Source organism: Phacochoerus africanus, chromosome 4, assembly GCF_016906955.1.
Source record: "Phacochoerus africanus isolate WHEZ1 chromosome 4, ROS_Pafr_v1, whole genome shotgun sequence".
NCBI lineage: Eukaryota > Metazoa > Chordata > Mammalia > Artiodactyla > Suidae > Phacochoerus > Phacochoerus africanus.
Genome location: NC_062547.1, coordinates 27564494 through 27580108, shown reverse-complemented (window position 1 = coordinate 27580108; position 15615 = coordinate 27564494). Strand labels below are relative to the sequence as shown.

The window sequence follows — 15615 nt, the reverse complement described above, 5'->3', positions numbered from 1 at the left end:
GGGCATGACTGGTCCTTGTTAGGCTACATACCGCATCGGATTGGAAGCATTACTTCTGTCTCTTAGTCATGAGTGTTTCTGAGTTTTAATATGTTTCCTTTTCTTGTTGTGACTAGCATAGTAATTAGAACAGACCTGGCAACACTCTTAAGTGGTTGAATTAGTAAATATACTGGTAGAGTGGAGAGTAAGCTGAGAGCAGGAAATGTGACAGGCATCTGAAAAGACTTTGCAGATGAAGAACTATTTGAGCTGGTCCTTAGAAAATACATAGGCTTTTTTAAAAAATGAGAAAGTGGGACATTCAAGTTATGTAAAGTCTTGGAAGCAAGATGTCTGTGAGCGTCCTTATCCTAAAGCCAAGATATATCCACACTCATAGTTATTTGTGGGAAGTGGTTTCTACGTGCTTTTTTTTTTTTTTTTTGCTTTTTAGGGCTGCACCCATGGCATATGGAATTTCCCAGGCTAGGAGTCGAATTGGAGCTGCAGCTGCCAGCCGATGCCACGGCCACAGCAACACCAGATCCGAGCCAAATCTGCGACCTACACCACCGCTCATGGCAACGCCGGATCCTTAACCCGCTGAGTGAGGTTAAGGTATCAAACACGCAACCTCATGGTCCCAAGTCGGATTCGTTTCTGCTGCACCGTGACGGGAACTCCTCTACATGCATTCTTGAGTGCTGTTGGTAGCCTTGCACTGAATCGAACAGGCCCTAAGAGCATGCCAGTATCAAAAGCTAACTATAGATAATTTAAGTAGTTCGCTTTACCTGCTCACATTTGAAAAATCAGTCCTGAGGACTTCTTGTCAGCATAACCATCTAAACAGATGTGATCAGGGTTCTGCTCACTACGGATAGAAATTTTAAGACATTTTTCAAATTTAAGTTGAACGTAATACAGCAAGAAGGAATCACCAAGTGTCAGCAATACCAGAATGTCACTTGAGTGGGAGTTGACCACATGCCCCCCCCCCCCCCCGCCCCGGGGCCTGAGCCGGAAGGGTGGATAACTGAGACTGGGAAATGGGTTTGGGGGGAGGAGAGGACATCAAGAATTTAGGTCCAGGTTTGGATGTGGTCAAGTTCGAAATGCTTATTAGATATTTAAGGGAAGTTGTTCAGTAGTCGGTTGATTATAGGAATTGAAGTTCAGCAGTGAGGTCTGACTTAGAAATAGGAATTTGAGAGTCATCTGCATATGGATGGAATTTAATGCCATATGTTAACAGATAGGTATATTTGTTTGACTTGGGATCTAGATGGGTCAAAAATGCCTACTTCCTTGAAAATGTTCTCTCATGGGCCTCTCCTCATGAGACTTTGGAATTCAAATTTCTAGTATTTGTCTTTGTATTCTACCCACAGGTAGAGGTAAAGTGGTCCTGGGCTGATGGTCTTGCTGGGTCATTTGGCAGAAGCCATGATTCTGGAAGGACACAGCCTCTAATCCAAGCCACACAAGATTCCCAGATAAAGTCCCACTTACCACGAATTCATGATTCTAAATTTAGTAGTACACACGGAAGATGTCTTTTAGGAACAAAAGTCATTAGGCATAACGAGCAGCAGGATTAGACCTTCAAGAACTTCACTTAATTCCAATTAATAGATATGTAAAAATGTATATTTGAAATGACAAAACATATAAGAGAAGGAATTGAAAATATGAAAAAAGAAAAACACTATCCAAAAATCCAGACAAATTTGAAAAGGACAGATAGAACTTCTAGGAATGAAAAATATTGTCTCTAAAATTAGGAAATGAAAAACTCAAGCTTGGTTTAAAGTGTGATTAAAAATGGCAGAGAATTTTCTAGAATTTGAGAAAGACGTATGTCGTATAAATGAAAGAGTCAGAACTTCATTTAGGAAGCATTTTGAGCAACCAGCTCTGCATGGCTGCTGCCATCTTTTACAATAATTATCAGTATCTAAGAAAGTTTCACCTTTATAAATAATGCAGTCAAGTGGAATCTATTTTTAAGGTTTTTTTTCCTGATGGATTACAGAGCTTTGGTTATTTCCATATTCAGTATGACTGAGTGTTGGTGTCATTAAATAATGATTCAGCGGCAGAACAGCCTTTTACAGTCATTATAAAAAGATTAAATTTCTTCACACTGAGAACTGATAGCAGGTAGGTAAGAAGGTAAGAGGATTCTTTGGACCACATTTATCTCTTAGACTCCTGGGTCACAGGCAGAATGATACATTACTTACACCCACTAGAATGTGGCACGTATGATGAAGAGCCCGTTGACAAATGGTTTCATTATTCTGTTCTTTTTCCTTTTGATTACATGTGCTATTTTCATATCAGACAAGCCAGGATGTGCTTTCAGCCCCCAGAACCCGTTTCTCTGAAGGTTGCATTTGAAATTCTATAATCTACCAACTGAGGAGACATGTTTCTTTACCAGTACACATAAATAATTGAGAGCAGTCTTAATCCTTGGTTCTCCATAATTCTCTGGCTTCTTTTTGAAGTTCATCACCTTTGTGATTTGTGATTTTTTTTTTTTTTTTAGTATAATTTACTTCATTTCTTTAACATTTATTATTGTACGCCTGGGTATGACTTTATAATAATCTAAGTATGTTTGGTGCTTTATACATTTACGGTAACTTGGTTCAGTCATTATGTATGGAAAACATTTATATTCTTCAAGAAAACTTTTTATATACCTTTTTTTCTTAATGACTATGATATTTAAAAAAAATTTTTTTTTTTTTTGGTCTTTTTGTCTTTTCTAGGGCCCCACCCAAAGCACATGGAGTTTCCCAGGCTAGGGTCTAATCAGAGCTTTAGCTGCCAGCCTATGCCACAGCCACGGCAAGTCCAGATCCAAGCCACATCTGCGACCTACACCACAACTCACGGCAACGCTGGATTCTTAACCCTCTGAGTGAGGCCAGGGATCGAACCCACAACCTCATGGTTCCTAGTCGGATTCGCTAACTGCTGAGCCACGACGGAAACTCCTATTTAAAAAATTTTATCTTGAGATCTTTATTATATGGTCACTGTTATTTAAAACAATAAGTTTAGGCTTGCAAACATTAAGCGAATTGAAGTTTTTTCATGAAAAAGAAATGGCAGAAAGACAAAGAAAAAAGTTAGCCAATTACAAATCTAATTTGTTTTTAAACTAAGGCTAATTATCTGATAAGCTTTAGTCTATAGCAGTTTGGTCTTACAAAACTAAGGTTTCTTGAAAATCTGAGACTCTGGTCACAACTATTGTGTGTGTGTGTGTGTGTGTGTTTTAAGCAAGGTGGTAAGAGTGCAATGAAAAGAACTCTGGCTTAGGTTTGTCTTTTAGGGTTCACACTCTGTCATGAAATATCTGGGAGTGACGAGATCTAAGATGTGTCTTTGGCTTTAGAATTATATGATAGATAACTCAGCTTCCCATTGTTGTTTTTTTTTTTTTTTTCCCTAGTGATACCAGTAAGCTTTGTTTTCTTCAAATACAGTCTTGCAAAAGAATGTCTCCAATGTAGAGTCTGATAAACAGGTTGACCATTTGTTAGTCACCTAGTTTTTACCTATATACCAAGTTTTACCTATATCAAGTATTTCAATTTTTACAATTCTGTATGATACTTATTTCCAAATGATACAGATGATGATACTGGGACTGAGAGAGGTGGTATCATTGGCCAAGATCATGCAACAAGTCATTCATTGCTGAGTTTTGAGCACAGATTTGTTCATTTATTAACTATTTACTGAATAACCACTATGTGAGAGTCGTTTTGCCCCCCCCCCCACCCCCGCAGAATCTCCTGTTCTTTTTCAAAGTCATGGTGTTGATTCACAACCTCCTCTCCTGATCGGTCCTGTACATGGAGAGGAGAGAGAGAAGGAAGAAAGAGGCACACCACTGCAGACTGGTACTCTGATGTGGGGCTTGCTTCCAGTGGGCACAGGACAAGGAGACCTCCACATCACCCACCAGAATCTTATAAGTATACAGAGGCCTTAGCTGGGCTCAATCATGTACACTGTCCAGATAATCTCAGCACCACAGTATTATGGCAAGGCTGTGTCCTTGGGCACCTTCTGGCACTGGGAATGCAAGCAGAATGCATATTCCAAGGACGGGGAGGGGGTGAGGGCCCTCTGATTGCTGTTGTACAGCTCCAGTGGTCACATCCTCTTGATAACATCTCTCATAAGGAAATAGTGTACAAAACTCTCGTATTGGGTGATCCCATGAATGTTACAGAAAAGTAGTCTTATAATGAATATTAGACTATTTAATTTCAGTCTGAGGATTGAGTAAAGAATATGTATCATTAAATTAGTTGAGAAAACAGTTCAGAGGTGCTAGGTACCATGTACAATTTCAAAATCACTTGAAAGGTGAATTGAGTTGTAATTCCACATTTTTATAACAAGTTTGTTATTTGTCAGGGGAAGTGTGCTTCAGATATTTTTAGTTTAAAGTGGATATAGTTTAGTTTTTCATCAATTGAAAGGTCCACACTGTTAAAATAACAAAAAAGAAGAAAATATTCTTGTTCTCCCCTTTTGTGAGAGAATATTTGAGGGTCTGTAAAAACATTGTTTTCTTTCGTGAGATATTTAAGCGCATATCCAGAAGTGCTGGAACCAAACTAGGCTGAGAGATTTATGTCAAGTACTTGGCTACATGTTGTAAGGAACAAACACAGAACTTGCTTCACCAGTGCTGTAGCTACTGCTCTCAGTATGTTTTCCCTCAGAGGCTGTCATTTTACGTGGCCATTCCTTCTGTCATGTGACTGGGAGTTTTGAATATTTCAAATAATTTTTGTGTAAATCTTGGACTGTATCTAATATAATAATGTGTAAAATTCAGAAGTAAAACCGCCTTGAAGAAGTTTATCACTGTGTGACTTGTGATCACCAGGTGCTACTAGAGTGTTAAATGGGTCTCTGGCTTCTAATGTAGGTGAGGCTTTGACTTCTGTTCTTTCTGGGGATTTGTTTACATTTTTGGGGTGTGAAAATGGAAAATTTCTCATATTATGAATTTCACAAATAACTTGAGTGTATGCTCCATATACTGTTTTCACAGCTTTTGGGGTATAATTTACACACTGTAACAGTCACCAATTTTAAGTGCATAATACAGTGGTTTTTAGTGAATGTATAGAGTTGTACAGTCATCTCCAAAATCCATTTTGAGAACATTTCTATCACCCCCCACAAAGACCCCTAGTGCTTGGTTGCAGTCGCTTCTTTCTCCTATCCCTGCCTTCATCTGTTTTTGACTCTCAAATTTTGCCCTTTCTGGGCATTTCATGTAAATAGAAACATGTAATATGACGTCTTTTCTGACTGGCTTCTTTGATTTAGCATGACTTGGCAGTTCATCCACATTGTAGCATGTATTGGCAGTTCTTTCCTTTTATTGCTGGATAGCATTCCATCATTATGCTTTTTTACACTTATTATTAATATTTCTGTTATGTCAGAACTAGAATTGGTGAGTAAATTGTAGATTACAGTATTATTCCATAGACCTTTCTGTGGCTTTTGGAAATGTTCTATCTGCACGGTCTAATAGAGTAACCGCCAGCCACCCACATGTTGAGTACTTGAAATGGGCCATGCAGTGACATGTGAGAGCCAGAAGAATGTAAGGGAGGTTAACTTTGTCCAGCAGTTTCCTTCTCAAACTACCACTCATGCCTTCAACCCTCAGAGCAGGACTTCAGATAGGCGAGGAATCAGGTTACCTGGGTTCTTGGGCCATGCAAGTAATATCTTCGTGTGAGATGAAGTGAAAAGAGTTGGCAAACACTCACTGGGGGCCTCCTCCATCCTCCATGCTGCCACAGGCACTGACTGGGTGGGATTGGCTTGTTTGTATTCTTCCCCAGTCAGACTAGGGACTTTTTTTTTTTTTCTTTTTGCTATTTCTTGGGCCGCTCCCGAGGCATATGGAGGTTCCCAGGCTAGGGGTCGAATCGGAGCTGTGGCCACCAGCCTACGCCAGAGCCACAGCAACTCGGGATCTGAGCCAAGTCTGCAACCCACACCACAGCTCAGGGCAACACCGGATCGTTAACCCACTGAGCAAGGGCAGGGACCGAACCCGCAACCTCATGGTTCCTAGTCGTATTCGTTAACCACTGCGCCACGACGGTAACTCCCAGACTAGGGACTTCTTGAAGCAGGTCTGTCTTATTGCTATTTTTGCCTTAGGATCTTTTTTTTTTTTTTTGTCTTTTTGCTATTTCTTGGGCCGCTTCTGCGGCATATGGAGGTTCCCAGGCTAGGGGTCTCATCGGAGCTGTAGCCACCGGCCTATGCCAGGGCCACAACAACGCGGGATCCAAGCCGCGTCTGCGACCTACACCACAGCTCACGGCAATGCCGGATGTTAACCCACTGAGCAAGGGCAGGGACCGAAACCTGCAACCTCATGGTTCCTAGTCGGATTCGTTAACCACTGCGCCACGACGGGAACTCCTGCCTTAGGATCTTGCACTGCGTCATTCCCATCGGGGCAGCGAGTAAATATTTGTTGCGTGAATGAAATATTTTTGTCTGTAATCATGCTTGTCATTATGGTTGAACTTAGTGCTAAGAAGAGGTTTTTTGTTTGTTTGTTTTTTAATATGCACCTAAGTGTGACTCTCCCCTACCACGACCACCACACACACCCCTTTTAAATACCTTTTGTCAGAACGGAACTATTTTGTGAAAGTCATGGGATGTGTTTAGTTAATAAACATCACCATTAACTGTGTTTATCAAGACTATTCTTCATCCCGAGAATTGAAAAGAGCAAGGGAAGCCTCTGTCCGTCAGTCCTCAGCCCTGGCAGCCGCCCATCTGGACAAAGGAACAGGATGATGATGATGCTGGCTTCGGTGCTGGGGAGCGGCCCCCGGGCGGGCCTCTGCTCTGGCCCCTCCTGGGGCCCGCACTCTCGCTCCGGGTCCGCTCCGCCTCGGCTGCTGACCCGCACCACGGGGAGATGGCACAGGGACACGCGGGAACACGGCAAGTCTGCCATCTCCTTCTCCAGCCAGTCAGCCATCAACGTGGCAGCTGAGGAGCCGTCTGTCACCTCACACCAGCTGTGATGCTGTGTTCTAGCTTCTCAGTCTTGTCTTCCAGACTGAACTTGCAATGAGCGGAACCATATTGTATTGTTGTGTTTATACCTAGTGCCTACTTATACATGCTTTATACACTAGTGCTTGTTGAGTGATCTGCCTGAACTGATAGAGGAGGGAGCAGGGAGCTAGAATGAGTCTGTTCTTGATGATTATTAATAACATACGTAACTTTTTCACCTAAAGATGTTGCTAAGTGTTCCTTGGAGAGGTATGTGAAGAGCATGGTTTTTTGTTTTTGTTTTTTTTAATAGTTGCACATTCACAACCCCTAGAGTCAGAGAGATTAAGTAATTTGTGATTAAGATTACTAGTGTCAGAGCTTGGAATTTTTTGGGCGAGGGGCTGGGGATTCCAACTTTTTTATTTTTCACCTTTTACACAAAACAAGCTAGGAGAAATAATACTGGATTAAAACTGCAAAAGAAGTTAATTGGTAGAACAGATACACACAAAAAATCCAGATAAGACAAGCTTATTTACAATGAGGAAACGTGTAAATTAAGGTAGCTTGTAGTTTTCATATGAAACATTAAAAAGGAAAAGTCAGAAGCTACATGGGTGCCACTGTTTACAGCAGCATCGAAGAGGAGAAAACAACATTTATTTAGGGACAGATATACCACAATGCCCAGGTTTTCCAGCATCAGTGCAATAAATTTACAAACTGTGTCTGAGTCGTAAGAGTTCCTTGTAACTCCTGTGCCAGCAGCTTTTCCGAATCACAGCACTAAATTGTTGATCAAGGCTGAAGCTGATTGTATTTGGAATCTTCATGGCTCACTATTTATCTCAAAGTTTTTCTTTGGCATTCACATTATATTGAGTAATGTGCCTTATAAAATGATACAATGTGGGTTTTGTTTGTTTGTTTGCTTTTTCTTTACAGGACTGCCTGTGAGGCATATGGAAGTTCCAGGCTAGGGGTTGAATCAGAGCTGCAGCAGCTGGCCTACACCACAGCCACAGCAACATGGGATCCAAGCTGTGTCTGCAACCTACACCACAGCTCACAGCAACACTGGATCCTTCATCCACTGAGCGAGGCCAGGGATAAAATCCCCGTCCTCATGGATTCTAGTTGAGCTCATTACCACTGAGCCACAATGGGAACTTCCAATAATACAGTGTTTTAAACCTTGCTGTGGTTCTTGGGGGTAGTACACCACATGGTAGATGTTTTTTTGTGTGTTTCTTTACATTTTCTCTCGCTCTCAGCATTCTAATATAGCTAATATAGATGTTTATATTATGTGAATAGGTATGTAATTAAATCAAAATAAAAAGGAAACAGAATACCTAAGTTTTTAAATGTTAGAAGCATGCTACAAATTAAATGTTAGAACTGAAAGCTGCATAAAGGACAGTTTGATATATACCTTATGAGGAAATGATGAGTTGTGATATTATTACAGTTATTTTCTGAGGCACGAGCTGGAGTCCTGGGGAATGAGGTAGAATGTAAAACACATAAGGTTTGTTCCCTTCCTATTGTGAAGGAGCTCATAGTTTGGTAAATAGAGGAAAATCAATTTTTAAAAAAGTAAGTGATGGTAGTAACATTTCATCATGTAATTTGTGATTCATTTCAAATTAAAACTACTATAGGCATTCAGGAATGGGAACAAAATCATCTAGGTGACCTACGAGGGAGAATTTTTGAGTGGTTCTCAAAGGGTGTTTGGAATTTAAAATAAGCAATCACAAATGATAAAGCATTATTATTTTTCTATGACCAGAATTTCTTTTCTAGGTCTTAGAAGAAGTATTTAATTGCTAGTTTGCCTGACTCAATTGCTTTTTCCATGGTTGTAGCAGAAACATTATGGTGTAATTCCTTTCCTTTTGAAATACAGTCTATCTTAACTACTCTAAAAAGTCTGTCATGTAAAGAAGTAATGTAAGATTGTATAATTTGGCACTGTAGCTTTCTCTGTATGACAGAGAAGTTTCCTTTTGGGGTTTGATTCCTGTGTACCTCATCAGCCTAATCTCTCATCACTTCTCTCAGGTAATATTAGCCAGATCCTCCTAAGTTTCCCGTTCCCTTTTGCCTGGAGAGTATGTTGTGCCTTCTGCCTGGATCACTTGCCCCTTTGCTTAATTGTCTCGTCTTTTTTAGGCTCAGATTAGATATCTTTTTTTTTTTTTTTTAAAGACACCTTCTGTAACCTTCTAAAAACTGTATTAGATGCTCCTCCTAAAGGTTCCCATAGCATGTAATTTCCAATTAATTGTTACAAGATAGTAAGGAAGTTTCTTGAGTTCAGAACTCTTTAACCTTTTTTTCTTCCACTGCTGTATCCTCTCAGTGCCCTAATACATTGTCAATAAATATTGGTTGAATAGGAAAATCTCCTTGGGGTTAGACCAAGCACCTTTTAGGTTGTTGGTAAATATCTAACAGATAAGTTTATTTGATTAAAATAGTTTATATTGGTGGTTCTGAGCTATTTTAACTGAGATATAACTATCTATATGAAATTCTTGGTATACAGTGAAGTAGTTTCAGTACAGTGAACTTTTAGAGTGTATTTGTTATCTCAATGTTTTAGATTTTTCTTCATATTCTCCTATTGAGTGTATCTATTCCTATTGCTGTACCAGCTATTTTTGCTGTGTGTGTGAGAGGGTGTGTTTATATTCTTCATATTTTTCTCTTATTTTTTGTTCTGCTTTTGTTTTAGGTCTGTCTCTTGTAAGCAGCATTTACCCAGATTTTATTTATTTTTTGTTCATTTTGATAATCTCTTGCTTTTTAGTAGGCAGTTTCAATCCATTTATATTTATTGTAATTACCGATATGTTTGGATGGATTTATTTCTACCATTTTTTGGTTTTTCTGCTTTTATCCTTTGCTTTTTTCTCTTCATGTGTCTGCCTTCAATGTATAATAGTTTTTCTTATTTCCTATATTTTCTACTTTCATGAATTCTGTAGGTTATGTTTCCATTTTTAGTGTACACCAGTATGTTTTTAGGACACATATTTATATTTTGCCAGTAGAGTCTAGAGTTACCTAGTATTTTTTTCCTCCTATCATATCAAAGTTCTTAGCATGTTTTATCACCTAAAAATTTACTTATTCATCTTATTTTTATAGCATTTGGGTTATAAACTTTTATAACCCCTCTGAAATTAACATTTAAATGATTAATAGTTAATACTTTACCAATTTCTGTGGTAACTTGTTTTTGTAGCCCACGGGTCCCCCTTTGTGTCTGTTTTTCCTTTTGAACTGCATTTTTGTAAGAGCTCATAAATAAGTGGTAAATTTTCTTAGCCTTTATATGTCTAAAGAATACTTTTCCTTCATCCTTGAATGATGGTTTGGCTGCATATAAAATTCTAGACAGTTATTTTTCCTCAGCTTTTTGAAGATATTACTCCGTTGTCTTCTGACCTCTATTGCAGCTGCTGAGAAGTGTGCTCTCAGTCTGTCATTCCATTGAGGTAATCTATTTTTTTTTTCCCTCTGATAGCTTCTAAGATTGTGTTTCCGTTGTTGATAGCATGTAATTTCTATACAGTGTACCTATAATGTGGAGTCATGTTTATACCATCTAACACTCTTTTCTTCTGTTTAATTTTCTTAATCAAGGTATTATCTGCAGAACGTATAAGCTCAATTAATTTTTACACACACATTTATCCAGATTACCACCACCGAGTTAAGATACAGGATATTTCCAGGAAGTTTCAGGGCTCACTTGGACCCCCTCCTAATCAATACACCATAGATAAACTCATTCAGTACTCTTTCATTTTGAAGATATATCTCTGTTCAGTTCTGGGAAATTCTCAGCAGTTATCTCTTCATTTATTGCTTCTCCACTATTCTCCCCCATTTCTTCCTTAGACAAATATTGCAGCTTCAATTTATGTCCCTTAACTGCTCTTTCTGTTTTCTTTTTGTGGGCCCATATTAAGTTCCAGGCAGTTCACTGAAGCCACCTTTAATTTACTCATCCATTCTTTCACTATGTCCAGTGTAAAATATTTGCCATTAATTGTTTCTTTTTTTTTTTTCCGTTCATTATATTTTCCATTTCCAAGATTTCTAATTAGTTTTTTTCTTTCAACCTGATAGGGTTGCATTTCTGTACATCATTTTTTTTAATCTCTCATTCTTGTGATAGATCTTATACCTTCATTTCTTTTTCTTAACATCTTTAAGATACTTATTTTTAAATCTTTGATGAGTTGCACTAAATGGATTGCATTGAAATGAATTTCTATGCCAGTAACTAATGTCTATGGTTTTCTTTCTTAGCATTAAATTTATTCATGTTTTGGAACTTTGTTTTGCAATTTACTTTTGAGTGAATGTTTTTGTTTTAGTTTTAATGTCTTCCCACCTGTCCCCTGAGTCTCTTTATTCCCACCCCTCAACCTAAGGATTTTGCTATTGGTGTTAGGGATATTGACAGATGCAGTAATGAAACCAGAAGGTAGTTTAGCTCCATTCCTGGAATTGAAGTAGTGTTTTTGTTCCTTACCTTCTTAGATCAGCTGCTGTGACTTCAAGCCATAGTTCTAGTTAAAGGTTTTGGTTGCTAGTTTTACCAGCCTCCTGATATGGGTAGAGGAACCCTGATCCAGCTCTAGCTTTAAGCAGAGAATCAATTTGAGTCCCCGCTTCAGCAGGCCACTTTTAGTTCCCTGTGGTCCAAAGGAAACCACTGAACTTCACCCTTCCTCTCCACAAGCTGCTTCTAGACCCAGAAACCAGCAAGTCCGGTCCTGCTCAGCATTTTTGAATACTTGTACTGTTTCTTTTGCACAGAAATGTTACTTATTTTACCTAAGCTGTGTCTTTGATTTTCTCTTTATGCTTAATGTTTTTATTCATTTATGCTCTGTGGTGCCAACAGGGTTTCTGAACTCACATTTTTAGCTGAGAAGTGGGATTAAGTGTAAAACTGTTTTCTTAAGGAATAAGAGTCAAAATATATTAAAAAGGACAGAATGTGAGGTGTGAAATTGGTTTGTTCAGAGGAAGATACACGTAATTCCTTGCTGTTGTCTAGAAAAGGTGATTTCCTTTTTGCTCAGTAATCTCTGTAATAACTTTGTTATAACAAATAATAATTTATGTCCATAATAGAGCTTTTGAAAAATACAGCAAACCTAGATACATACATGTAGAGAAATACGCATACAACATGAGAATTATTTGTAGTTCCAGAGCCCAGAAATACCTACTGAATATTTTGGTATTTATTGTGTTTTACACACTTTACACACACCACCTCTCAGAACTAATACTCATATTAAAAAAAAAAAAAACAAACCCAGTCTTGTTTTGTAGGTGAAGCTGTGAGTGCTGGAGATGCCTTATGTGAAATAGAGACTGACAAAGCTGTGGTTACCTTAGATGCAAGTGATGATGGCATCTTGGCCAAAATAGTGGTAAGTTTTTATTTTGATTGTCTTCAACAGAATGAAGATTCCTTAAATGTAAAGTTCCTTGAAATTGAGTTACCTTTTATTTTTACCTCTCTGTTTACTGTGTATTACCTCTGCGTAATACATTTTAAATTCGGCTATTTAAAATATTTCAGTGTTAAGGTCTGAAAGTAGCCAGTGCTGATCAACCAGCATAGAACTGTTTCAACAGTGACAAAGATACCCCGTGTTCTGGAGTGGAAAATGAGATGCATTATCACTGAAGGATGAGAAAAGTCTATTTGAGGTGGAATATGAAGACAAAGAAAGCAGTTGGTTAAAGCTTAGGGCTAGCAGTTTCCAAGTTTGTAGTTGGTAAAATTTTTAAAAAGGAATACATTATGCATCATATGAGAACGAGAAATCCTGTCTTCACTGATTCCTAGGACTCCTAGACCTGGGAAGTGTGTAAGTGACTGTCTGCTCAGCTCCTTTCTCTAGACAAGACTATTTGAAGTGTTCCTCTGCAGAGTCTGGCCTGTGGGGTTCATAACCATTCTCTGCCCTGGTCCATTTCTTACTTGTTCTTACAGTTTTACTCATCCTTTACATTTTTATAATTATTTAAAATATGATAATATAAGAAGATATGTATATAGAATATTTCACATACTTGAATATAGTTGGCAGTCTTGTCTTTTGATAGCGTATTTTCTAAATTTTCTGTAACAGGCATGTTATTTTTAAATGGAATATTAGAATTTATGTGAAAAGTGAGTAGAATAAGATGCTTAAAGCCTGTTTAAGGTTACATGGTATACTCATTGCTGGAAGAAGTTTGTTTCTTAATTTCTAGGACATTTAAAAAATAGTACGGTATAGCCGCTAAGATTGTAGGCTCTAGATTCACAGGGCTGACCGATTCATATAGCTAATAAGTTCTTCTAGCAAATTCTGTAACCTTCATAATGAAGTGGAGATATAATATACCTAGGTCATGGGGTAATAGTGGAGATAAAGATAAGTGTATACACTCATCCCCAAACCTATCACCTTCCAAGTGTTAGTAAATATCACTGTTCCTGTTGTTGTTGTTGTTATTATGACACAGTTATTCATTCAGTCTTGGTGACCATTAGTCCCCATTTCAGTCTTTGTATTTGTCTAATAAGTTGTGTTGGTTGTGACTAGACAGTAAACAACCATTCGTGCCTTTGTAGTTTGATTTTTACAGATAAGCTGCACATCGATTATCAGTTCTTTCTCTTGATGTAGTGGTTTTTATTCTGAGCCACCAGCTCACCTCTGCTTTGACCATGGACATAATGCCTTCCTTTGTACTTTCTATCCAAAGACCATACTTTGGAAGGTCGTACTCTCTTTTATTTTTTACATTCTAGTTTGTCAATCTTCCCTTACTTGTCATCTATAATATTAATAACCATGCTAAAACACATTGTTGAAAATACTTCCTTGGAGGAAATAAGAGTGGAAGGCTAAATTTTAGTACCTTTGTAACTTGGAAAATATAAATTTTTAGTACCCAAAATAGTTTCTTTAACTAATTTATGCAGCATTTTGGAAAGAAATAAGATTGAACCACCATGTGTAATAAGCCCAGCTACATTTTATTGTGTATGCTTCTGGCAAGCTGTGTTTTTGGCCCTCGTTCTGAATTATTTGGCTGTGAAAGCCTTTCAGAATTGATGGTATTTTCCACTCAGCTGCTTAGTAATGCATTTCAAATGACTAAGGATGTCCATAGATCAGTAGTGCCTATTCATCTGACCTGAAAGCTCTGAAAAGGTATGTGTAGGGGGTATGATTGATGGCGGCTTTAGCAGCACAAATAGCTATTTCCTTGCCAAAGACGGTATATGTATAGTTTAGGGCTTTGTGGCATTATTATTCCACATGCATTCCAGGTAATAGGCATAGGAGAATATTCATGTCACAATGTATGTAATTTTATGGAGGAAAATGGAGGAAACGCTTAAGGTGGTATGACTGATTTTTTTTTTTAACCTTTCACCCCATTTCATTCCCACCCTCCCCACTAGCAAGCTACACCTTTGTCTTTCGTTGTGCAGTTAATTCTCATATTAGCACACATAATAAAAATGTTTTTTTATAAGAATGCATGTAAGAGATTTTTTACTTTCAGAATCAAAGTGTCGGGTAATTGAGCAAGTGATGATATAAAACTCAAGTTTTTAGTTTGCCCACATTTTTTAAAGATTAGGAATTATAATCTGTTTTGCTCTTCATAGGAATTTATTTCCATAGTCTCATTTGAGAGGTTTTTGTATTCTTTTTTCCCCCCACAGTTATATTCTTTTCTTTGTACTCAACCATAATTTTTATATCTGAATTACATTTTTGATTAAAATAATAGTAACTATTACAGTTGAGTTAGAGCCAGAAAAAAGCTTAGATGCTCTTAATAATGTTAATAAAGAATAATTGCTGTCAGGGTAGATCATTTTATAGACAGTGGGAGAGTTTTTAAATTCTCATTTACTCACTAGAAAATTATCATGCAGAAACCTTAAGTTATTATACATATATCAGTTCATAAATTTAGTCTTAAATTTATTATTTATCAAATTGGAATTTGGAAATTCTGAATATTACAAAACAACAGTCATAATTATTTTTGGTACTTTTCCTCTAATTCAATCAGGTTCTTAGCTGTATCTCACTTGACTGTCACTGGTGTTTTCTAAAGAATAGGTTTTTTCCATATGGCTTTATTTTATTGTTAGATTCCCTCCCTTTCTCCCTTATGTTTTATTAAATTTCTTACAATCTCCTTCAGAGTTGCATTTTATAGTTTGAAATTTAATGGGTGAAAATTGAAGTTGTAAGACCTTCAATTGATTCTTCTCTGTAGGCTATACTATTTTTTTTTTTTTGTCTTTTTGCCATTTCTTGGGCCGCTTCCGCAGCATATGGAGGTTCCCAGGCTAGGGGTCTAATCGGAGCTGTAGCTGCCGGCCTACCCCAGAGCCACAGCAACGTGGGATTGGAGCCGCTTCTGCAACCTACACCACAGCTCACGGCAATGCCGGATCGTTAACCCACTGAGCAAGGGCAGGGA

The 15615-nt window shown here is 37.9% G+C and overlaps 1 protein-coding gene across 2 annotated transcripts in view; it reads left to right on the top strand.

Moving 5' to 3' along the window:
• PDHX (pyruvate dehydrogenase complex component X) overlaps positions 1-15615 on the top strand; it is an 81340-nt gene that overhangs the window by 21421 nt on the left and 44304 nt on the right. For both annotated transcript variants that reach the window (XM_047776009.1, XM_047776008.1), the window contains exon 3: positions 12439-12539. In XM_047776009.1, the coding sequence (XP_047631965.1) occupies positions 12439-12539 (101 nt within the window). The remainder of the gene's footprint in view (positions 1-12438; positions 12540-15615) is intronic.